This window comes from Natator depressus, chromosome 15, assembly GCF_965152275.1.
Source record: "Natator depressus isolate rNatDep1 chromosome 15, rNatDep2.hap1, whole genome shotgun sequence".
In the NCBI taxonomy this organism is placed as follows: Eukaryota; Metazoa; Chordata; order Testudines; family Cheloniidae; genus Natator; species Natator depressus.
In genome coordinates, this window is record NC_134248.1 from 18,914,273 (window position 1) to 18,939,560 (window position 25,288).

Below are 25,288 nucleotides of genomic sequence, written 5' to 3' on the forward strand. Positions count from 1 at the left end.
GTAACCCATTATGTATCCTGAGGATTGTGCTAGGTTATGATTCAGTTCTGTGAGGTACAGAGCACCTCTACCTTCTGGTGATATCACATGATTGCAACCTTAGAGCATCATTTTGTGCTTCTTTGCATGTTGGAGAAGATGGTATTGTTAGTTTTTAGACGGTATGTTTAGATATCACACACAAAGGAAAATAATACATGCTGAAATCTACCCCAAAACCCAATACCCCATAGAGGTGTGCTGGGCTGGGGGTAGAGGCTGGAAATGCCATCAGCAGGAGCTACAACAGAGATAGTGTTCTTAGGAGGGTTAGCATGGGCTAATGGTCTCAACCCCTAAACCCCCTGGATTAATGTGTGGGAAAGCAGAGCTGAGGAAGTGTTACATTCTGTCCAGAAGGCGGTGAGTTTCCTGGTCATTCTGAGCTCCTGCAGGAATGAATTCCATTGTGTGTCCACAGCTAGTAAGGGCTCTGCTCCCATGTCACTCTTGAGGTCAATAGTTCCATAATTCCTGAAGAGCCATCAGGAGGAGATTGTGGAAGATTCAGCCTGTGACTTGTCCCATGAAGGGCTCTGAAGATGATAATGGAGCTATAACAGCTCACACCAGCTGAGGATCTGCTCCCCCAAACTTTAAATTTAGACTCAGCATTAAATAGGGAGTTCGTGAAGAGAGCTGGAGTGACAAGTGCTCTGAAACTTGGAAACCTAAGAAGGTGGGTTGCTGCATGCAGAATCAGTTGAAGCTTTTCCAGCATCAGTGTTTTTGTGTTGCAGTAATCAAGCCTGGAGGTCACAAAAGCATGGATCACCGTGGCCAGGTCAGCATATGAGAGGCCTGGGTTCAGTTTCTAGGAAAGCCATAAGGCTATGAACCACCTTCACTGCATTAGGAGAGACTACTCTGACAGATTGTCTTTTCCTTTGCTTACTGTTATCTCCATCTTCAGCCTGCTGTTCTTCACTTGGGTGCTCATCTTAGCTAGGCACTGGGATTGCTGGAAGATGGAGGAGGAGGAGGACATCCACAGATGGGTGGCATTACACAACATGGTGTCTTGTGACATCTCCCAGCAGCTTCAGATAGATATTAATATGGGTAAGAAGACTGAGCCCTGTGGGACTCGTGGAGGTAGAGAAGTAATTAACCATCACAATAAGAGGCAGTATGGCCTAGTGGATAGGGCACAGGAGTGGGACTCAGAAGATTTGGAATCTATTCCTGGCTCTTCCACTTGCCAGCTGGGTGATCTAGGGCTTGTTCCTTGCTCTGTGCCTCCCTTTCCCCATTTGTAAAATGGGGATCGGAGGTGATTGGAAAATTTTTTACTATATGTATTTTCATCAAAATATGCTGTCTCATTGAAGCCAAAACCTTGTGCAGAGACATGTCAATCTCAACCAGATTTTCATCTGGACCATTCGTGAGGTCCAGAGCTATCCTGCCTCTTCTGACTAGAGAGAGAGAATGGATAAATCTGACCCTCCCGAGAGGAAAACAGCCATTTTGACAGTTCCATTTCATGAAAACATTTGAAAGGTTTTGTTTTCATTCCAATATGAAATAAAAACAAATGTTGAAATCTGAAAAGTTGTCATAAAATGGAATGGTCAACTCTACTAATGAAACTGACCTCCTTTGTAAAGCGCTTTGAGATCTGCAGATGAAAAGTGCTATGTAAGACTTAAATGATATTTATTTGTTCAACATTCTGGGATTAGCCAGAGACAAGGGAGCAAAGCCACGTAAGCGTACTTCTATTACTGTACTACTGCATAAGCACAAAAGATTACTCAAGCTAACCAGGTAAAATGTTTACTTAACAAAAGAAAATACTGTTATGGCCTAAACCATATTATGGATGAAATTATGCCTTTCAAAGAACCCATTTAAAGCTACAATGGTGTGGAACACAAAAGGAAAAAAGAAAGCATGCTTGGTAAACTTCTGTGGTGGAAGAGGTGTTTTTTTATTCACTCCTGGGACCAATTGCCTGCTAGAAAGGCTGAATCCAAAGTGAATTCTTGCAGCCAGCTTGTAAACTTGGAGTTTATAAGAGAAATACTGATGCTGACAGACTCTTAACTATATCAGCACCAGCAGGTGTTGCTATAATATATTAAATCATATAAAGGCATCTAATAAACTATGTTTGAGTATTAGTTCAGTGTATTTTCTTACATCAAATTGGTAGTTTCCAGGAAAATATAACTGCTATGACAGACTTTTAACAAAAATAGTACTAAAATAATGAAAACATAAGTTGGTCACTGGAAAGTTACAAAACGCAGTCCCTTGAAGTCAGTTTGAGTTTTGCTTTTGCCCTCAGTGAGATCAGGATCAGCCCCTACATTATGTATTCTTAGAGGTTTTAATTTTTGTGTAGAATAAGCGTGATTAGTCTATTCAAAATAGCCCAGTCCTGTCCCGGCCTATATAGTCAGACACCTCTTTGAGAGTGGTAAAGCTACAAAGTTCTGCGGCCCATGTTACGCAGGGGTCACAGTAGATTATCATAATGCACTAAATTATCTTAATAGCTTTAATCTATTAAGCCAATTCTGCCCCTCTGCTTCACTGTATAGGGAATCTAAATGAGCCACAAAGGACCAGGAGAGAATTTCCCCAATGCAGATTGTAAGTGGCCCTGCAATGCCACACCTTGCAAACTCCAACATAAGGGGCATGCTGGGTGCAAGAGGGTGTATAGCATGGAATGCTGTGGAGATTCTGTGCTGCAGTACAGCCCAGAGGCAGCCTTGGGGAGGCTGCAGTAACTTAGAATAGGCCCAAGGGTGCTCTTACACTGGGGTTGTGACCCCTGCAACATGGGATAATGCCAACCTCCCTCCCCTCCCCCTAGGGCAGCATCTTCTCTACTGTGTCCCTTAGGATACACAGCACAGAAGGTGGCTCTGGGAATCTATGGACGTTCTAGTTATTGAACAGCTCAAAGTTTATGGATGTTCAGAACTGGCGTTTTTGTGTGGATCTGCATTCTAGCAACCTTGCATAATTATGCTACCTTACTGGTCTGCCTTCAAAGAGGGATAGAGCCAGTGAGGTTTCTGTTGACTGGGAGGCAGAGCACTACTTAGCTGCTAGACTGGACTGTTACTGGCGCAGAAGGACGTTATTATTTTCAGTCCTTAAGTCAATCAGAAGCTGCTAACTGAAGGAGTTTGTTCATCTTTTGTTAATGAGGCTTACGGCTTGGAGATCTTGTGGGATCTTTGGCTGGATGTTCAAATAGCAGCAGTGGCCTAGAGAACTTTTCTCCCTCTGTGTTGGGCAAAAAGGCTGAAACTTTTGAACGCAGACCTGTTCCCAGTTATTCTCTCCTTTAGTTTGGATCAGTAGTCAACACGCTCCACTTGGGATAGCTCCAGATAGGAAGTGTGAAAAACCGGGATAGGAAGTGGGGGATAATAGGCACCTATATAAGAAAAAGCCCCAAAGAGCGGGACTGTCCCTATAAAATCGGAACATCTGGTCACCCTAGCTATGACTGAAGATCATTAGGAAACTCAGCTGGTGCTGAATATAGCTGCCTTCTGCTTAGCGTTACCTCTTGCTGGGAGCATATCACACTGACTTGAATTCATTTCCAGGTGCAATTCAAGGTGTGATGCCTATAAAACAGTTTCAGCCCTACCTACTTTAGAAGACTGTCTGTCTTTTTCCTGGTGTTCGTGGGATGCTCAAGGTGGCTCGTCCTCGGTATTTTTGGGCTGGGGCAGGGCGTTCTCAGTGGAGAATAAAAAGAATGGCTATTTTTAGGATTGTTGGTTTAAATGCAAGAAATCGCAAAATCCCACAAATCCAGTCAGACCGAACTAAGCGGCTTTCTCCGCCCTCTCCGGGGAGAAGGCAGGATCCCATGTGCTTGGCTCTCTCAGAAATCAGGTGCACTAGAAGGCACCTCTGTCTTGAATGGTTCAGACACAAGGAATCCTGCCTCTTGCCAGGGGCTCAGGCTGGGTGACCCTTGTGGTCCTTTCTCACCCCTAGGGCTCGGCTTCGGTCCCGTTCCCCTCCCCTGACCCGGTGGGGCAGCCGGTGCTGTGGAAGGCGGAGCCGGGCAGGTTGGCCCCACGGGGGGGCTGTTTGCAGCCTGGGGTGAGGCGCAGGGATCTCCGGCTGCAGAGACAGGCTGCCCTGCCCGGGCTGCGGGAGGGGGACCCGGCGGCACCCCGGGGAGCAGGTTCCCAGCCGGCTCGGGGGTAGGGAGCGCGCAGGGGGGCCGAGGCCGTTGGCTGTCGAGGCGCAGAGCGGGTCCCGCCAGCGCCCCCCCAGGGAGGGGGCAGAGGGTCTCCCCCCCCGGCCTGCGGAGGGGCGGAGCGGCCGGGCCGCCTGCCTGCCGCGGCGCGTCACTTCGCACCGGCGCCGTGCGTTGGGAGGGGAGGGAGGGGGCGGCCGGCGGGGCGGGGAGGGGGCGGGGCGAGCCCGCCGCACCACAGCCAGCCGGAGCCAGCGCGGGCCGGCCGCTCCTCTCGCGCCGCGCTGCTGTCTGCGCGCGGAGCCCGGGGGCGGGCGGAGAGCGGGGCGGGGGGGCAGCCGCGTGCCGCCGCGGGCGGTGGGGGCGGCCGCTGAGGAGCCGTTGGGCCGGACCCTCCCCCCACCCAGCTCCGCGCCGGCCGCAGGGGGGAGCCGCCCGCGCGCCCGCCCGCCCGCGTGGTGCTGAAGGACAGCTCCGCGCCGCCGGCCGAGGGGCACCGGAGCCGGCCCCGCCGTCCATGCCGCCGCTGCCCGGGCCGCCCCGGCTGCCATGCCTTGAGGCTCCCGGCGGCTCCCATGGCGGTGGCACGGAAAATCAAAACTTTGTTGACGGTGAACATCCTGGTCTTCGTGGGGATCATCCTCTTCTCCGTGTACTGCCGGCTGCAGGAGCGCTCCCCGGAGCTGGTGCAGATCGTGCGGAGCGCCGACCGCCGGCTGCGGAGCCGCCACGCCAAGGGGCTGGGCGGCCTGAGCGAGCGGGAGGCCATCCTGCAGCGCCTGGACCACCTGGAGGAAGTGGTGTACAACCAGCTCAATGGTGAGCCGGGGGCACCAGCAGCCCGGCCCCGGCGGGAGGGGAGAGCGGGCGGCCTGGAGCTCGCTCCTCCCTGGGAGCAGAGCCGGTCGCCTCCAGCCGATCGGGGGAGCACGTGGGGAGTGGTCCCCGGGTGCCCGCTGGGGAGGGGGAGGCCGCGTGTGGCTGGGGGGAAGGGTAGGACTCCCGCCTGCGGCTTGTGGTCAGTATCGCCTGTTGGATGCGAAGGTGGCGGCCGGGGAGGTGGAAGTGAACAGAGGGGGTGGGGAAGGGGAGGGAGGTGTGTGTCCAGGAGTAGTTGTGAATGCTCTCCAGTTTCCAGGTCTACAGGTTGCCCCAAAGTTTGTTGGTCAATATTTTTAAAGTAAGGGGTGGATGGGAACTGTGTGTGTGCGCACTCGGGCACAGATTGAAAGATCGGATTTATTAGCAATCCATGTGTAACCTAGAATCACATTGTCATGTCTGGTTTCAACATTTACTTTCAAAACCACGTCTGTTACGTTCTTAGAGTATGCATCTTGTGTCCCATTGTTGATAGTACCATGTGGTTCTTTAATGATACTGGCACTTAAATCTGATAAGATCTTGGGGGGCGATAACAAAGCATGCATCTTTTTTTTTTTTTTTTTTGGTGGACTCAGTTCTGATTCACCAGCCTTGAAAAATCTCGTTAGATACACAAATGAGATCATGTTCCATGGTGGATAGAACATGTTAATTGATCAAAGTTACTATACCACTACTAGTCTTTCATACAGAAACTGGTTCTGGAATGATAAGTGCATTGAAATTTTTAAAGATTCATAAACTGCTGAACGTGAAATACTAGGGGATTAAGTATATAATTAAATACATGAGTGCTTTGGACAAGAAGAGAGAGAAGGAATAAATGTTTCATTTACAATATAATGTAACATATGCCTTAACATTTAGTGCCAGATAAAACTTAGAAGTATTTTTAAATTATAGCAAATGTGCTTGCCATTGTACGACTCTTCTTAATCATAACATTGATTTAACACAGGCAACTGCAGCCCCAAAATGCAGAAAAAGTCTAAGGTTAGTGTAAATGTATATTGCTGCCTCCTCCCCCCCGTGCTCTTTTCTGAATGAGGGTATAAATCTAAACAGTTTAGACTATTATGGTAATAAGTAGTGTACCCAGGCAAGTAATAACGTAGCACAGACTGTTCCCCCCTCACCTCCCTCTCCCTCACATATGCAGGTGTGTGTGTATCACATACAAATACACACAAATGAGCGTGAGAGAGCTGTGTCTACAGTTGGGTGTTTTACTAACAGCTCAAAGGAGATGTCAAGAATAAGCAAATATAGGGATAAATCCTGTCCCCTAGCTGCACCACAGCAATAGGGGGCCTGGACTGCAGTGGATCAGTCCTCACCCTGCGCCCAGAAGAAGTGTGGGTACAGGTGTCATAAGGATGCTGTAGTGGCTGCAGTGCTGCCGATCCACAGGTTTTGGGGCAGATTCCTTCTTTCCAAGCCCAAATCCCCAACATCCCAGTTAATTGGGCTATGTGCTGGGGATAGGATTTGGCTCTTAGCACATTGATTTTTAGTGACTGCGTGCATAAGGTGTGACTCTAGGTGGAATCTTAATACCAGGGAGATCAGTCCTGCTTGATAACTTCTCTTGAAGTCAATGGGAGTGCTCAGTGTGCCAGGCATATAGAACCAGGCAGGCACCACTGCATGTCGTTGCTGTGGGCTTGCATTAAACAGGAAGTTCTTTGTAATTTCAATTGTTTTTGTTGGCAATTTGCTGGGTATGGGGATCCATTTGTATTATATGCCATTTGGGCAACAAAAAGTCTCTGGGCCTTTGCTAAGTTACGTAAGTGAATACTCAGGCCAAGCTCCACTGAAATCAGTCGAGTTGCCTTGGTATAAGTGCATTCAGAACCAGGCTATCTATGTTTGGGTTAGGCTCATGTTTTTTCTCTTTGAACATTATGACTCATTATTTAGCAGGAAACACTTGCTCTGATGCTGTAATTGCAAGTAAGTCGCTTTATGAAAGTGTTATGTACTGTCTTAGGGAAAGCCCATGATATTAGATACAGGTTCAAATTGCTCCAGAGCTGTGCAGTTTCATCCTGGTACACAACACTATTGCTCTACATCTGGGTTTCCCAAACTTTGTCATAATATTTGTCCTCTAAGGTGAGCGAGAATTCCTAGGCCTTCTCTAAAGTTATCTTTTATTGGGACCAGTAATCCACTAGGGATGCAGACTGTAATCATAAGGGCTCTGATCCTGCATTCCTTGTACACATAAAACACCCAGAGACATCAGTGGGAGTTCTGACTGAGTAATGGCAACACAGGATGGGGCCTGGGGTCTGGCCAGTTCATTCATTTTCCCCCTTACTGTTGAGTCATTTCCACGTTGGTCTCAGCAAATGAAGAACCATCTACTGAGTACTTAGTATTTTGGTAAGGTTACCCCAGTATTCCATACTGGGCTCTGATTAAGCTTAGTCCTAAACAAAGAAGACCTCATTTATATTTTCCATGGACCTGTCTGAAGCGCCAGTCACAGAGAAAGGACCTTCCGTAGGGAGACCAATTTCATAGTTTGAAACGTGCTGGTCAAAAAACCTGTCTCCCATATTTGTTTCCATTCAGCCAAGAATAAACTTCGTAGAACTCACCTTCTCTAGGAAGGAGGGAAAAAAAAAAAGAGGGGGGATGGGGAGTTACATGTGTATCATGTGCAAGCTCAAAACTGTTCAGCTGAAGTCCCCAGGCAACAACCATATTAACTTTCAATTCTGAGTAAAATGCACCAATATCTCTTCATCCATGCAATGCCCACAAAGATGCCCATACAAAAGTTCATATGTGAAAGCCACTGTAAGTAAGTATAATCCTAAGAATTATATCTCATGAAACAGGAAGAATTTTTAGAATTGTATGAATAAGAATTGTAATGCATCCCTGTATAAATGTGCAAACATACATATCAGACAATTGTTTTCAATATACTGATCCTCTGAATTCCCATCATCTTAGAAAATACATATTTCTGAAAGCTTCCAGCATACCCAGCTGCTGCTTGCTGCAGAAGTAAGGCAACAAGGGGGAATCACGTGACTCTAGAATTTACTTGATAGGGTTTATATAAATCTGTTAGTTCATGGCTTTCAAAATATCTTCTGTAATGAACACTGAACTACTCTAGCTCCTGTTCATCAATCTATGTATTATCCTAAATTTGTTAAAATGTTTCTTTTCAGTGAATATTACTTATCTAAAAGTCAACACTGATATTATGGCAGAAATAACTGACAGCGATTTATGAAATAGAATAATGATAATTTCTGATCGTTCTGTTTTTTTATCTTGCAGCACTATTTAATTGACTAGATTTTCCCTAATTAGTTCTGCATCTAACTCTGTTGCTAATAATTTACCACAGAGAGTGAAAAATGTTTACTATCCCCAACTAGTGCATAAGCTTTCGTGCCAAAAGCAATTGAAGGGTCAGACTGCAATTTTACTGTAATAACCTTTTTCCCTTTTCACTGTCTCTTTCCAGAAATACATAACAATCAATACAGCATGTAATTAGATTTCATTCAATCTGAAAAGATTAAGAGAGTTTTCATCTTCTCATTATGTATGCTCACATCATGCCTTCCTACCCATGGTTTCCTTATTAGACCTCTTTGCCCTATTAGGTTGCAGACGTGGAGGGATAACTTCTAAATATTCTCTTTAATTCAGCAGATTATCATTCTTTACACATAATAATTTGATTTTGTTCCCTTTGGAAAGATTAAATACAACCGCAATTTTCAGTGTGATAAATGGGTCTTAAACTGCATATGTATTGCATGAAGGGAAGAAGTGGACATTTCACATAATTGCAGCACACAGACTTAAAATTATGTAAATAGCAAGTCCTGGACACAGAAGACTGATTCATGCAGGCTCTGACTTCTGATTTTAGAGTGTACTGGAAGCAAAGTGATTGCATTTAAAATTCAGTTGGGCAATCTGCATACTTAAGAGGTACAGCAGTATTTTTAAAAGGACAGTTTATCCTTTGCAGGCTAGGAACTGGTTGAAAATGAGCTTTTTCAAATTTCCATATGGGTGATAAGGGTTGGAAACAGGTTGCAAATGAATCATTTAAAATGTCCACATCAGATTTGTCAAAAAGAAGCTTTTACGGCTAGAGTCTTTCAGATGAAAGGTAATTCCTTTGCAGAAAGTAGAGGCAAAGCCATGTGTACAAGAGGGAGGATTAAGTGTGACTGCTAGCTTTGCATTAATGAAACTGCACCTTTCGGAGACCAGAGAGAGAGAAAAGGAGGACTTGTGGAACCTTAGAGACTAACCAATTTATTTGAGCATAAGCTTTCGTGAGCTACAGCTCACTTCATCGGATGCATACTGTGGAAAATACAAAAGATGTATTTTCCACAGTATGCATCCGATGAAGTGAGGTGTAGCTCACGAAAGCTTATGCTCAAATAAATTGGTTAGTCTCTAAGGTGCCACAAATACTCCTTTTTTTTTTTGCGAATACAGACTAACACGGCTGTTACTCTGAAACCTGTCATTTAGCTTTAGTGGTTAGGAAAGCTCTCTCTTAATTATTAATCCTCTGGTGAACACACAGATTGAGCCTCTTTCCCTCTTTAATTAATATTGCTCTGGGCTAGAAAGTTGAGAAGCTTATTTATTTATTTTTTTATCTATTTTAAGAGAAAAATATTTCTTACCTACTGAGTTTTTCCAAAGCTCTCACTGCTCTCCTGGAAGAACACAATGGATGAAACCCTGGTCCCATTGACTTCAATGGGGCCAAGGTTTTACCTAATATATAAGTAATTTTCATTCACGTATGATACTGTGTATTGCAAGTACAATATGTTTAAAGGTGATGAGCTGTACAGTCATTTCAACCAGGGGGGTAACATTTTACACCAACTGTGCAATGGTGTGTCTGAATCTGCTCTCTCACGCACATTTAAACTGGTTTACCTCCACTGAATTCAGTGGAGTTACTTCTGATTGACCCCGGCGTAGGACAGCGCAAAATCAGGTGCAGGCAATGAAGAATCAGGCCTGTATTTCCCATCTAATAGTGGGGGTTTCTTATCAAACATGTTTTATGCAGAATGTGTGCCTGATAGTAGTCTCGCACCTGTTTTACAGCAACATAACTCTATTAACTTCAGTTGAGTTATTCCTGTTTTACACAGGCCAGAGATCAGCATCTGGCTCTGGGTGTTTTACATCTAGCAGGTTGCAAGTGATGAGTTATGGGGTTTTTAGTGCTGGTCAGACTACTTTATCCTTTGGATTGGTGGTAGAGTGTCCTCTTCAAAGATGATATGGACAGTCCCTGTTAGTAGGTGTCCTGCGTGGAACAAGGTGGTAGTCTCAGTCCCGAGTCACAATGGGGGCTGGTGTTAGCAGTCTCAGAACAGTAGTCAAGGACTGTGGACATGGAATCCGAGCAACCTTTCCATTCTTAGACTGGCCCCTCCACGTCAGGAAGCTAGAATGGCAGCTGCTCTAGTGGTGTGTCTGAATCTGCTCTCTCACGCACATTTAAACTGGTTTTACCTCCACTGAATTCAGCGGAGTTACTTCTGATTGACCCCGGCGTAGGACAGCACAAAATCAGGCCCCATACCTGTTTCCTGCATTAGCAGGTTTTCAAGACTGTCTTTTGACCAACTCTAATTTATTTAAAACAGAGGTTTCAATGGCTATTTAACAAATGGAACACTACAAGAGGCAAGCACTACTACTTGTTAGCATGCATTGCTCAATACAAGTAATAAGGTACCTTGCCAGAGTAAATGCTAAAGGAAAACTTGGGTGATAGACTAGGTGAAAGCTTATGTTCAAATAAATTTGTTAGTCTCTAAGATGCCACAAGTCCTCCTTTTCTTTTTGCGGATACAGACTAACACGGCTGCTACTCTGAAACCAGAGAGAGTCTTCCATTGTAACTATTTAATTTGATTATCCCGTGATGCTAACACACATCTGATAACATTAGCACTTAATTATTCTCAAGAAACAGCTACTCAGTTTGGGGGACTGCTCTCAGCCCTGCATTTATCTCATTATTTAGGGCTCATTCCTGCAGTGCCACTGGGAGCCTTTCAGGACTGCAGGATTGGGTGATGTGCAGGCAGGAGGAGAAAGTATCAAGCAGATTTATTAAAAAGGCTGTGCTGAGTTTATCCGTTAGTCAAATGGCATAGGATAAATATTTACATATTTCAAGCCAGTTCCTCAAGCTGGTGCAAATCAGCATTGCTCCAGATCTGGCCTTCCATGTTGCAAAATGACTGTAGAGGCTCCAGGACTTCTTTCTGATCTCATGTCAGTTTTACTACAGTAGGAGAATCAAGCCCACGCAATGCATCACGGTTTTCAAGAGTTTTAGGGCTCACATCTCCACTGCTTTGGCCCTTGCATAGTCATTTACCTGTGTAAAGCTGCATGTAAAACACAACCCAATCAGAAAGGTAGCATTTGCACCCACTTTGCATGGTTTTAAATGACAACACAGTGGGGAATTGGACCCTTAAAGTCCCAGGGTGAAATTCTGGCTCCATTGAAGTCAATGATAAAACTCCCATTGATTTCAACTGGACTAGGATTTTACCCCACAACATTTGAGGGGGAAAAACATGAAGAGTAGATTTATGGGTTGACTCCATAAAAAGTCAACACGTTACTTTATTTATTTATTATTTTTTCCAAATACAACAAATATACCAAAATACCAGATTGATCATAATACACAAAGTGAATCAAGAGGGTTAGAGTAAAGGGAGGGGAGGGGAAGTGACATATCTATCTGCAGGGTCTATGTTAATCATAGACCTCTAAAAAGGCAGCCCAAATTGCTTTGAATTTTTTGGGCATTCCCTTTCTGCGGAATGCCAGTCATTCGTTATCTACAAAGTCAGTTGTATTACTGAGCCACACCTCAGTTGTTGGTGGGGATTACTGTCCATTTTTGCAGGATTAATTGTTTTAATGACCAAAGCTGCATGTTGGAATCATGCCGTCTTGTTTAGGTTGATTAGGAATATATCCAAGAATGAAACTTAGAGTGGGAGAGGGAAAGCTCCAATTTAGCATCCAATATCAAATTGGTGCTTTGACTCACCTCATACCAGAAATTCCCAAAACATATGAGCTAATGTAGCCCCAAGGGAGTTACCAACTGTATTCAGCATTAATGAGACCCATTACCATTAGCCTATGTGGGGATCAGTAAATTCGAAAAAGCTGTAGTCTCAGGTCTGTTAGCCTTTTGCTTAAGTCTGTGTGCCAGCAGCTTGCCAGCTCTCTTGCCAGATTCCCAGTAGTTTTGCTTCAAACAGAATAAAACAAACTTAGCCTTTTTGGACAGAAGTTTGTTGATTTCATATCTTAGATTGATAAGCGTTCTGAGTATCTCTGGGGACGGCGCAGAAGCATAGTGTACATTCAAGGCCTTAATTTCTTTTGCAAGAGTATCAATTCTTGTTCTCTCCATTTCTTTTTAAAAGTGATATAAGAGATGATACAGGTTCTGATGAAGCCTTTAAAGGCTTCCCAAAGTGTGGGAGCTGATGAAGTGGTGGAGGACATTTTTAAAAAAATTCTAACTCTGGATGGATGGAGTTAACAAATGGTGTATCAAACAGCAGGGAGGTATTTAATCTCCACATTTTAGTTGAGGGTACATACCCTGGAGGCCTAAAAGACATCTGTGTAGGAGCATGGTCAGATATAACAATAATACCAATGTCACAGTCAGTGACAAAATTGATCTTGTCTTGTGGCACTAAAAAATAGTCTTGTGGCACTAAGAAATTCAACTAAGACTATGTTGAATGAGCTGCAAGGGGGGGAAAAAAAAAAGTCTCTGGCTGTAGAAACTCCACACATTTCGTAGGCCTAAATCAGCCATGTATGTATGAAGTACCTGATGATCATTTGTGTTTTTATATAGAGATGGAGAAGATTTGTCAAGAAATGGGTCTAGACTTTTATTAAAGTCTCCAGTTGTTATAATAGCATGGCGGCCCATGTCATTTATACTTATAAAAGTTATGAAAAAAACTGGAATCGTCCTGGTTTGATGAAAGTATTGAAAGTCTCTTACTGCATTGTGCATCTGATGTACTAATAGTGGTTTTCTATAGAATATATATATGTATTTTTTTTTGCTTTGTAGCTGGTAAGCAAACATACTCTGACATAAATCATGTAACAGTTTTATGGTTGACTCATTTGTTTATTACTTTTCTGTCGAACATATAGAAATGGAATAATTTGTACTGTGTAATATTAAAATTAACATTTACAATGGTGCGAAAGAAAAAATAGTTATTTGACTGATGTTATTTTACTGTATTTGAAAAGATGTTCCATGTTCTGTTCAATTTCTTTGTGAATCTGGTTAGAGTTTGGATAGTACATAAAGCACCATCATTTTTCTAGTGGAGAGCTAATACAATCTGGTTTTTTCATCTGTGTCAACTGACTGGCAGATTTAAGGGTTTATACTGACCATAAAACATGGCTGTGATTTAAACCATTGGATTGTTGTTGCTTTCTTGTTTTGTTAGTTTGTTTTTTAAGTAAATAAAGGAAGTGAAAAATCAAGAGTATCATTTAAAAATGCAGTTTCAGGCACTGAGCACATGGCTTTTCTCCAAGGAAATAATAAGATTTATGACTCTAAGGAAAAAAAATGAGTCATTTTTAACCAATCTCCCTTTTATTAATGCCCTTCTCTAACCCCTCTAGTGCACATGCTCTCTTACTATATATGGCATACTTTTTGTTTGTGGATTTGCACTTGTTGGTCCCTTCCATCATTTCTTTTAATACTAGTAAGCTGGACAAAAAAAAGAAAATAACTTCAGGTGCTCTGGGTCATAGGAAATATGGGAGCTGTTGAGAGCAGAGGCACTGCGCTAAGAGAGTTTTAGCCCCATTGACTGAAATGGTCCTCTGAAACCCAGGACATTTTAGCTCCTGAAGAATGGAAGATCAGACATGAAGATCCTCCCCATTTCTAGGTATCCTGCTCGTAAGAGGTTCAGGATATTTCAGCAAAGTCCATGAAATATGGTAACAATATACTTTTTAAAAATTGGTTTATAACACTAGTTCTTTAAGGCTCCAATTCATCAAAGCCCTTAAACATGTGCACATCTTTACAGGCATACTCAAATGTGTTGTTTTTCAGGCCCTGAATTTAGCACTGCATGTAAGCACATGCTTACTTTAAAACATATGTTTTTAAGTCCATCCCCATTCAGCAAAACACTTAAGTGCATGCTTAAGTTCCATTTCCTTAAAGCTAAGCCTGTGTTTAAAAGCTTTCCTGAAGTGGGGCCTAGCTGAATGGCTGAGACCTCTCTGATTGTTACTACTAAAGACCATTGAGGTCAATGGAAAGCCTCTCATTGATTACAGAGGATACTGGATGGGCCCCTAAGTAAGCTCTCAGTTCCGCTCATAAGGAACGTGTGAGTGAAGCTTCCATCTGTTGGAGAATGGGACTGCTATTGGTTTGAATGGTGCTTTCATACGGTTAGACTGAGCTCTTAACATTAATTAAAGAGGAGAAAACATAACTTAGCAACATTGTTCAGACAGTAGGGATGGCAAGGATCTTCACTGTACTTCCAAAAATTATCTCACTTTGCAAGGGATCACAGAATCAGACAATTTGCCCCCAGGTGATGTGAATCAGATTGTCAAAGTGGGTGCCACAAAGAAATCCTGCCTGAGTGTTTGGTAAGTCTTATAAATTTAAAACCTTGAAATAGATTGACTCATACAATCACCATGGTGTATCCCCACAAGGGTATGTGACAAAGGGGGGGGAAGGGTCATATAACCAGATCTACCCATGGTCGGTGACAAGATAGGAAGGGACAGGTGAAAACACCAATTTACCCCATGACATCCTTAGGAAAAATAGCTTATGAAGCTACATCAAAAGCACTGAAAATTAAGGTTGCCCTGGGTTACAGACAGTAACTTAAATGTAATGGCTGTCAGTGGATAGCCCAGTCCAAGTATGCACAGCTCCTGGAGGCCTGTAGCTCAACAGGAGTAGAGTCCTACTCATATTTTGATGACTCTTGTCCTCTTTTCTCAGTCCACAGCCAAGATGCGATGGAAGTGGCCATGCACGTATGTGATACTGCAGTAGATGGAAATGTGATTTCATTGTAAATAGAAGTGTGGCCATTTCTGTCATGTGACTGTTTGGGTTTTCATGGCAGTCGTGGTACATTTTTGACCATTCCTAGTGCTCTCTCTGATGCTCAGATTTCAGAGAGGATTCAGTGATCTGTTACAATGCAACCTCATATGCCAGCAGGTCAGCATCCTTTAAACTGGTAATATACAGCCCATAGGCCAGGTTCTCTCCTGAACCACGAGTCACTTGGCTCAGGGCTGAAGAAGGTGTCATCCGGGAGTAGTCTACTGTTCCGCAGTTCTGAAGCTGCCCTGGCTCCTCTGACTGAAGGGGGCTGCTTTAATGTAAGACAGCTGACTAGGGCCCTTAGGGAGCCCCACTGTGATTGCTTTAGGGGAGATCTACTCCACCTCTACCACTCTTCCCCTGATACAGCCCCTATGCCAAGGGAGGGGAAACTGGAGCAGGAGGTGGCTCTACTGGCTTTCCCACCACGAGAATTTCTCAACTGATCACACTACATTCCCTGTGCACCACTCAGACAACACTAAGGGGGTGAAACGGACTGAACATCTGGCCTCATAAAAAATTAATTGACCTGTTTGTCCATCTTGTCCATTCCCTCACTTGTGCAAAAGTATCTGCTACAGCACTTTCAGGATCTAATATAAATCAAGCAGTGTGGGGGTTTCTAGTGCTTTTCTTGAGAGACCGTTCCCTAGTCAGGAAGACTTCATTTTTAGGAAATGATTTTTAGACCAGCTTAACTATAGGTTTTTTTTTTTCAATTTCATTTCATTACCCCCATTAACCCATGTAGGCAGTTGGATCTTTCAAGAACCTAGCAAACTCATGGATAATCCAAAATAATTTAAAAAAACTTCCTCTTACCTTGGTTTTTACTCTGGAGCAGTGGCACAGAGGGTTAATGGTCCTCTGAAACAGAGGTGATCAAGGGTAATGTTGCCATTACAGGCTGATTTATAAATCACGCAGGGACTTTCTTACATTGATCTGTCATTTGGTTTATTATGTTCTAAAACAACATATTTCAAAGTCTGTGATCCTTACTTAGGGCTAAATTCAGCCCGAAAATGTGTGTAGAAATCCCACAGACTTCAGTGGAAGTTGGCGGGTGTTATTTGAGGGCAAAACTTTTCCCCCATTTGGCACACAATTTAAGTGCTTAGGGAACGTGTGCTTATTGTTTTGGCCTCTTTTTTCCTGGTGATTGCGTTAGTACCATATTTCAGCTGATTTAGTTGACTCAGAATCCAAAAAAGGCTTTGCATTGGTTCTGTTCCTTACGTTAGATTGCCCAACCTCCTTTCAGTTCTGAATGATGGGTTTGGTTTTTCTTTTTGTAATTTGTGCATCCTCTAGCTGAGAAGCATATTGAGTGAGGCTGTTTGCAGGACCAGATATGATCATTGTAGCTTTGTCATTCAGACTCTGGAAGTAAGAGGACAAAATTAATGAATTGCCTCAGGAAAAGGAACACCTGCTCACTGACTGCCATCAGATTAAGCTACCCAAGTGTCTTGTTTGTCCATCCTTGCTAACTGGTATTGTGCCTTGGATGATGTGGGTAGGGGAGACAGCTTCTAACTCTACTTCATCAGGATGATTGAGATAGGGGAGAGGCACTTTTGCTGCCAGATGTTAGGGCTGAACTTGTGAGGACTGCTGGCTGGCCATTCTCAGTGGAGAAGGGTCCCAACTACTGTTAGTCTCTGTATTTTGTCAGTTAGAAATCATCAGCACCAGAAATCATGCCTAAATAGCCAAAAAGTCAGTGTCTTGGATTCTCTCCTGCACTTGAGATATGCTTGGAGTATCAGGGAGCCAGTCATGCCTCCCTGCTGCATTTGCTTCAGCCCCATCTGCATAAGTTAGAGCAGCTTCTTAGAGGCTTATGCAAACTGGCTAAAGTTCTTATGGGATCTTATACCATTTGTCAGTTGGTATAGTGCAGGTACACTCCATCCAACCCCCAGCACAGCCCTAACACCACTTGACACACCCACTAGACTAGGACATGTATGTGGAAGAGGACAGTTGGTGTCAGAGCCATCTATATCCTTTCATCCCAGCTAAGCTTCCCTTCACCGGGAGAAATCTTGGCTGGACAGTTAGGGCCAGATTCCACCATCTGAGTACCAAAAAGTGGCCAACACCAAGGGAGAAAAATCTGGGCCTCTGTGCACAAGAAAGAGCTATAGAGCAGAATTGTGGAGGGCTTATATAAATAACCCAGCTGGCTTCAAAGGAGCTATGCGCTCACTAGCGTAAGGACACCAATCTAGCCCACAGTGTACAAAGGGGTAATAAAACTCAGATTGCTGCAGATTGGTACTTTATCACTGCTTGATACAAGTGGTACAGTCGTTTATGTAACCCGCCCCAACTATGCTTTAACATGTGATAAGTGGATCTTTGATGAAAATAGATTCTAGCAGGTATTTTTCAGCTCTTCCTTCTCTCTTGCATAGGCTGCCATAAATATTCATATAATGTGAGCACAAGTATCATGTACGGAGGTTTATCAAATGCTTTATTAGTCTCCATAAGGACTAAATATGTATCAGGTATTGCCATGCCCTGCAAAATATTCCCAACTCCACAGTTCTGGGAGGGTTGTCAGTCTCTGTGGTATTGACAATATGTTATTAGTTTGTGTCCCGGAAGAGGGTTACTAAAAGACTTGTCTGTAATGAATTAGCAGTTGTGTTTGGACAGAGTGAATAAAAGTGAAGTGCAAAGAAAGAGATAACTTTAGAAAGCAAACCACATTCTCCCCACCCCTTTCCCCAATTCCCTGCCTCAGTATTGTCGTCATCATAACTAATTGCTTGGACAATATAGAGGTATCATCATTTGTACAGTATTCCTTGATGGCTTTTTTCAGATCAGCTTGAACAGATGTTTTGTTTACTGGTTGTTTTTGTGTATAGGGAAATGTTCCAAATTCTCACCTCTCTCATGTGCTGTTGAAGTCAATGGCCCAAATTCATCCCTGGTGTCATTGCAATGCTTTCCAATGATGAATTTGGCCAAATGAAACTATTTCCAGCAATAGGGCGATCAGGATATGGCCAGCTACACTGTTGTATGAACAGCATGGAGGAGTTGTATCTTCTGATCTTCCCATGCATTAGTTTCAGTAAGACTGGGAACAGGATCATTTCATTTGAGGGTCCATGTCTTTTGAATGATATAGAACCCTAGAATTCTATGCACCTATTGTACTCACTGTGACAAAGCTCTGTCCTCATCTCCATGGGTCCCACGTTTCCTGGCAGATTTTGCTAGCCTCAGAGGCTCACTGTGACCCTCCACATAACCCTTCTCTCTCTAGAGACAAGGGTCACAGTCTACTTAGCCATTTTTATCATAAGCCAGCAAGGGAGGTGAGGAGAAGTTGTCCTTCCTTGCACAGTCTCTGTTGTCTCCCAGTCTCAGTGATTAATCAGGGGCCAAAGGTGGTGGGGGAGCCTGGACCCACCCTCTACTCCAGGCTCCAGCCCAGGGACCCTAATAGTATCAGCTATGGTAGCTGACCTTTTAGAAACATGACACGTACAATTCCCTGGGCTACTTCCCCCACAGCAGTCCTCACTTCCTCAAGCTCCACTTCACCCTTACCTCAGGGCTTCCTTCCTTGTACCCAATATGGTGTGTACTACTCAATCTCTCCAACAGCACAACTTCCTCCCACAGCTCCTGACATGCACCCCCACCTGACTAACTGGGAGGCTTTTAACTAGTTTCAGCCAGCCCCTGATTGGCTTCAGGTGTCCCAATCAACCTAGCCTTCTGGAAAGTTCTTAATTGGCCCCAGGTGTCTTAATTGACCTTGAGCAGCTGCCATTTCACTTATCCTGGTACCAGGGATTTGTTTAGCCTGGAGCTAATATATCTATCTCCAACTACTTTTCTATAGCCATCTGGCCTTGCCCCGTAACATCACATTTCCCTTATACTATCGTATCTGAACACCTCACAATCTTTAATGGATTTATGCTCACAACACTGCGTTGTGCGGTGGTATTATCTCCATTTTACAAATGGGAACTGAGACCCAGAGAAACTAAGTGACTTGCCCAAGGTTACACAGTAAGTCTATGGTAGAGCGGGGACTGGAATCCAGATCTCTTATGTCCTCGGCTAGTGCTCTAACCACCAGACCATCCTTATTTTCATGCAGGAAACAGGTGCTCTTTGCAGAGGAGCTTAATTTTCTTCAACGGTATCCACCCAGAAAGCAGGAAATCCCCCCTGCATTCTCAGCAAGGATACAAAAGTTTGCCTTTTGTTTAGTTTTTGTGGGTTTTTTTGGTAGGGCGATAAGGGTTAATTGGTTGTTTTCATCTGGATTCTTTTATGCTGGTTTTTATATTTTATTTGGCAAGGAGGCCTTGTTGCCCTTTTAGAAATTGAATTAATTTTTCTACAGTTCCTGGATGCCTCTAGGAAATGCTTTAATAAATAAAAATGCATTTTTATTATATTAACTCATTTTCCAACAGGCTTTGTGTTGTAGAAAAGATTGGCAGTGGTTTTTTTCCCCATGCATACCAAACTGAAAGCAGTGATAAAACTAAATATATTCCTTGATTGAAATAAAATTGTCTAACCCAAAGTTTAGTTTTCCTTGGGATTAAAATTTGTTGTCACTTATAGGTTCCTTGTTGAAGATTCCTAGCCAACTAGCCAAATATAGAATGAGACTATTGATAGCCATGCAGTTTCGCATCTCCAGAGAAATTCAATGCTATTAGCGGCCACTTTACTACCAACATAAGCCAGTTGATTAAAAAGATTTTGATGCCTGATGTGTTGATGTCAGCCAACAGACTGGGTTTACATAGTTCTATAGAATTGTTTTTATTATAGTAGCACATAGAGGCTCTGATCAGGGAGGTAGGCCCTATACACATGTGTAATAAGACAGTTCCTTCCACAAAGAGCTGACAGTCCTAGCACGTGATGAGGTGTAGGTGGGTACAACAAGGAGATGGGAATGAAGCATGAGGTAATATAGGATGTTTAATATAACAAGCAGCAGTCATGCCACACAACTGCTTAGCCATCGAATTATTTGATGCCTACAAAACACTCAACAATGAGTAGGGTAGACAAGAAAGGAAGGCTGGTCCAGTGGGTAGGGTGCTAGCTTGGATCTTTTATTTCTCAGCTCTGCCACGAACTTCCGGTGTCACTTTGGACAAGTCACGTACTGTCTCTGTGCTTCAGTTCCCCAGATGTAAAATGGGACAATAGCACTTCTTTATTTCCTGGAGGTGTTGGGAGGATAGATATAGTAAATGATCGTTAGGTGCTCAGATACTACAGTAATAGCATCGATAGAAATACCTAAGGTGAGAGAAAGATGCACAGAATCCATTACCTGATTACTTTCTGTTACTGTTACAAAACAAATGGGGAAGGGGTTGAGGTATTCTATTGTTTCCTGTCCTATGCTAAGATTGTAAGCTCTTTGGGGCACAGAATGTAAGAACATAAGAACGGCCATACTGGATCAGCCCATAGGTCCATCTAACCCAGTATCCTGTCTTCTGACAATGGCCAATGCCAGGTTGCCCCAGAGGGAATGAACAGAACAGGTAATCATCAAATGATCCATCCTGTCGCCCATTCCCAGCTTCTGGCAAACGGAGGCTAGGGACACCATCCCTGTCCATCCTGACTAATAGCCACTGATGGACCTATCCTCCATGAACTTATCTAGTTCTTTTTTGAACCCTGTTATAGTCAAATGTCTTTCATTTTACTACATCTGTGCAGAATGCCTACTGCAATGGGGTCTTGATCCCTCTCTAGGGTTCTGTAGGTGCTACCACAATATAAATGAATCCAAAGTTGTAGAAAACAAGTCAGAGAGTGTAGCCCCTTCCAAACCTTGGTCAGAGAGCATAGTACCATCATTCAGTTTTGGTGACCGTTTGGCCTATAGGTAGGAGTTAGTTTTAAGTGATCTTTGGAACTAAAAAGAAATATCTCCTGTGTGCATTTGCAACATAGTCTGCTAGAGCTTTTCATCATTACAAAAGGCTTGTTTAGCGTTCAAAATAAATACATCTGACAATGTCAGTGCAATTATAAGTTCAGTTCCCTTTAAGATATGTGTCGCTGTAAGCACAGCATTTTTTAAAAACCTTTAACTCTCCCTTAGTGTTTACTTAAGGCTGGGTTAGATCTAAAACAGCTGTGTAGAAGACTAGCAGTGGCGGATTAGCCACTGGGCCAATGGGGCCCATGCCCAGGGGCCTGCCCAAGTGGGGCACCCCCGTGTCCCAATCCACTCCGCCCTCCCGCCACTCCTGTCGGGGAGCGGGGGAAGCCCCCATGCCCCGAGCCCGCTCCCCTGAAGGAGAGATGGGTGGAGGGGGCGGGGCAAGCCCCCGCGCCCCAACCTCATTTCCCTGGCAGGAGTGCTGGGAGGGGGTCGGACTGCAGGCAGAAGGGGCGGGGAGGGGCCCCCATTTGCTCTGGCCCAGGGCCCCACAAACCCCTAATCCGCCTCTGAAGAGTAGAGAAGGCAGTGGTAAGACCGTCCACCCTATGTGTGACTTTATTAAGACTCCCTGGATTGAGTCTGTTCACAAGGGCAAGAGCAGGAGCTGCATACCTGATACTCCCACCCATGGGAGTGTATTGCATGTAGTCCTCATTTACGCAAAAGTTATGCAATATGCAATGAAAAACTTGGAATGCACAGGGCCAGATTCTGATCTAAGTCCCTCCAGTTTTATACTGGGGTAAATATTGTCTTCAGTGGAGTTATTTTGTAGCTGATCCCCAACACTACAATAGCTCCATCTGCCTGAATTAGTTTTTATCCAACAGAGAACTGATTCCCAAACTGAGGTGGCTTCCTAGCAGGTGTTATTAGTCAATGGAGTTATCATTGTATGATATCTCATGGTATCTCACTGTATATAACCTAGTCACTCTTGCTGTCATTGGGGATGAGATTTTATTCCCTCTTCACCGCTCCTTTTTTTTTTTAAAGCCCACATAACCATTAACTATTTATGGGCATGTTTGCAGACATAAGGTTATTTTTTTCATTTGATTGCACTGAATCTGAACTGCTTATTAATCTGATTCTTTGTCTCCTTCTTTTCTATCAATGCATTCTAAAGTACATAAAATAGGGCTTAAAACTGCTGTTCATGTAATTAGAAGAGCAAACAGAAGGTAAACAAAGATTGAAGAAAAGCTTACATCAGCAAACAAAGATACAAGACTAGCTTTGAAGCTGGGACTGTGCCATCCATTGCAATGCCAACATGCTACAGGCATACACTGCATCAGAAGGAAAAAAGTGGGACTGGCAAACGGTGTGATTGGGAGCTATTCCTTCATTCCAATGGGCATTTCCGCATATGTTACAATATTAGTATTTAGGCATCTTTCCCCTTAAATCCTACTGAGAGGGAGTTGCAAAACAAGTTGTGCTAATGTGAAGACATACTGGAGGTCATGGAAGAATGAAAGCAATGAAATATTTTGTGTAATTATTTTAATAATAGACAAAGAGCATAAAGAATATTAAGTCACTTCAGTGCTGGTGTTCCCAGAACAGGCTACTTAGACGTAAAGGGACGGATTCTGCTGTCATAGACGGGCACAGATTAGGTTACTCCACTTCTGTGCCAGAGTATATGAGAACAGAATCTGGCTAATCCAGATTATGTTGCTGTATTGTAGAAAAGAATCTGTTCCATTGTACTCTGATGTATGACCTAGCTCTGTATAGTAATGTAGAAAATTAAATTTTAGGGGGGAAAGTGCTATCATTTGGGCATTTATTTTTTAATCTTTGTCATTATACTATCAGAAAATCCCTCTAGTCCTTTTTGTTGTGACAATACTACACTGTGGCCTTTATATGCTAATTAAAAGTGCCTAGGGCCTGCAGTTGGGAAGCTCGTGGAAAAAGAGGCAGACTATTTTCAAAAGCAGTTCTATATACTCAGAGTTGACTCATTGACAAGTTCGTTGATTTTACTTCATTTGCTGTTGATGGATGTAGAAATATGAATGCATGCTGCATTTCTTCATGCAGACTGTGGGAGGAGGATGCAAGGGGTTAAAGTAAGTATAACAGAGAAGGGGGTAATTATCTTCCAGAGGAAGCAGGAAGAGGGTCTGGCCCACTCAAAAGAAGCTGCTCAACCTGTTGGAAAAGGAGGATCCCACAGCTGGGCTCATTAAAATGGGCATATAAACAGGAAGGGGGAGTTGCCTGAAGCATAGAATCATAGAATATCAGGGTTGGAAGGGACCTCAGGAGGTCATCTAGTCCAACCCCCTGCTCAAAGCAGGACCGATCCCCAACTAAATCATCCCAGCCAGGCATCTGTGAGGGAATGAAAGTTGTTGTCCTCCTATCCCATGGAGGTAATAGGCCCAGGAAACATGGAGATGATTGTTGCTTAATCACACAAGTGGGATGTGTTGCTCCCTCTCCCCTCTCAGCTCAGGAAGCTACTAAGGCCAGGAGACTCCCAGACCATCCCTGACCAGGTGACATGAGCCCCTGGAGAAGGACTGCCTTCCTCATACTGGAGGAATGAACATCTCACTAGTCTCCCTTCCTTTTGGGTGATATTTATGTAACAGCATGTGACTCTGAAAGGTGAAGGCATTTCCATGTGAAAGCTGGTATTGTATCACGCATACCTGGAACCCTCTCATGCTGTGACTTTCACTTTACCTTATGCCAGGGAGTAGACTTTTGCACAATGAGCTTGGTGTAGACTGGGCTTATTGAGCAGCTCATGATTTTGTAGTCTATGTGCATCATTTACTTTTATCCCTTGTTACTGCTGTGGGTAAGCATCCTGCTTTTTTCTTTTGCTTGCTCAGTGTATTCAGAGAAGTGTCACCCACGACTTCTATTACACACCATCTCCAAGTTTGTGTCTATCACTTCTGAGGTGGGAAAAGCCAATTTATCAAGCCAGGCAGTTCTATGTTAATTTCCAGGGGCACGGTGCTTGTGTGGGGAAGTGTGTCTACATCATTCGAGCGACATTGTTATTTCATTCAGAAGTATGCCCTAAAGTGTGACCAAAAGGAATATCACTGCATCCCCTGAACCTGGCCCTTATCTCTGTCCAAAATAACTTGACAAGGACACATAATGTATAAAGATACACATATAGATTACAATGCAATTCCATATTAATGAAGCCCCAATTTTCTAAGGTAACATTGTCTATTGGATAGTACATTGGACTTGCATAGAGTTCTATTCCCAGCTCAGCCACGGATCTGCTATATGTTTCCTCTGTACCCTCCCACTCACTGATATATAAACTCTCTGGGACAGGAACTGTCTATTCAGTGCTTAGCTCAACAGGGCCCTAATCTACCATAATATAAATAAATACATATTCTAAACATGGAAGTTTAGTAATAATGGCTTTAATTAACACTAACCTTCAATTCAAAACTAGATCAGAACCAAATAGGAATGTCCTCTACTCATTTAAGGTGTGTCTATATGGCAAAAGAAATCTGTGGCAGCAAGTTGGAGGGCCCAGGTCTACAGACTTGGGCTCACGCTGTGGCCCTAAAAACAGCCATGGAGATGTTCAGGCTCAGGCTGGAGCGCAGGCTCTGTAGCTCAGGGAGGATGACGGGTTTCAGAGCCTGAGACAACCAGAACAGCTACACAGCTGTTTTTATTACTATAGTGCAAATCCAAGTGTGTAGACCCAGGATCTGAGACTCACTGTCGCAGGTTTGGGTTTTTGTTTTTTTGTGTTTGTTTTTGTTTTTTTGCTGTGTAGCCATATAACCCTTAGACTTAAAAATGACAATAAAAATCAAGCTCTTGGAGAAATCTAACTCAGATCTTCAGGTTTGTTCCTTGTCTTTAAGCTTAGTCATTAGTGACACGAGCCAACTTTTAAACCAAGATCAAGCTCCAAGTTACTCCAGCTCCGGTGTTCTCAAACTTCATTGTACCGCAACCCCCTTCTGACAACAAAAATTAC

At 43.6% G+C, this 25,288-nt stretch overlaps 1 protein-coding gene across 3 annotated transcripts in view; it reads left to right on the plus strand.

Moving 5' to 3' along the window:
* The first annotated feature begins 4,761 nt into the window (after positions 1 to 4,761).
* Positions 4,762 to 25,288, plus strand: part of GALNT9 (polypeptide N-acetylgalactosaminyltransferase 9) — a 238,452-nt gene continuing 217,925 nt past the window's right edge. Inside the window, exon 1 of one of the 3 annotated variants that reach the window (XM_074973032.1) lies at positions 4,762 to 5,041. In XM_074973032.1, the coding sequence (XP_074829133.1) occupies positions 4,798 to 5,041 (244 nt within the window). In that variant the 5' untranslated portion in view covers positions 4,762 to 4,797. The remainder of the gene's footprint in view (positions 5,042 to 25,288) is intronic. The other 2 variants (XM_074973030.1, XM_074973031.1) reach the window with 2 other exon arrangements.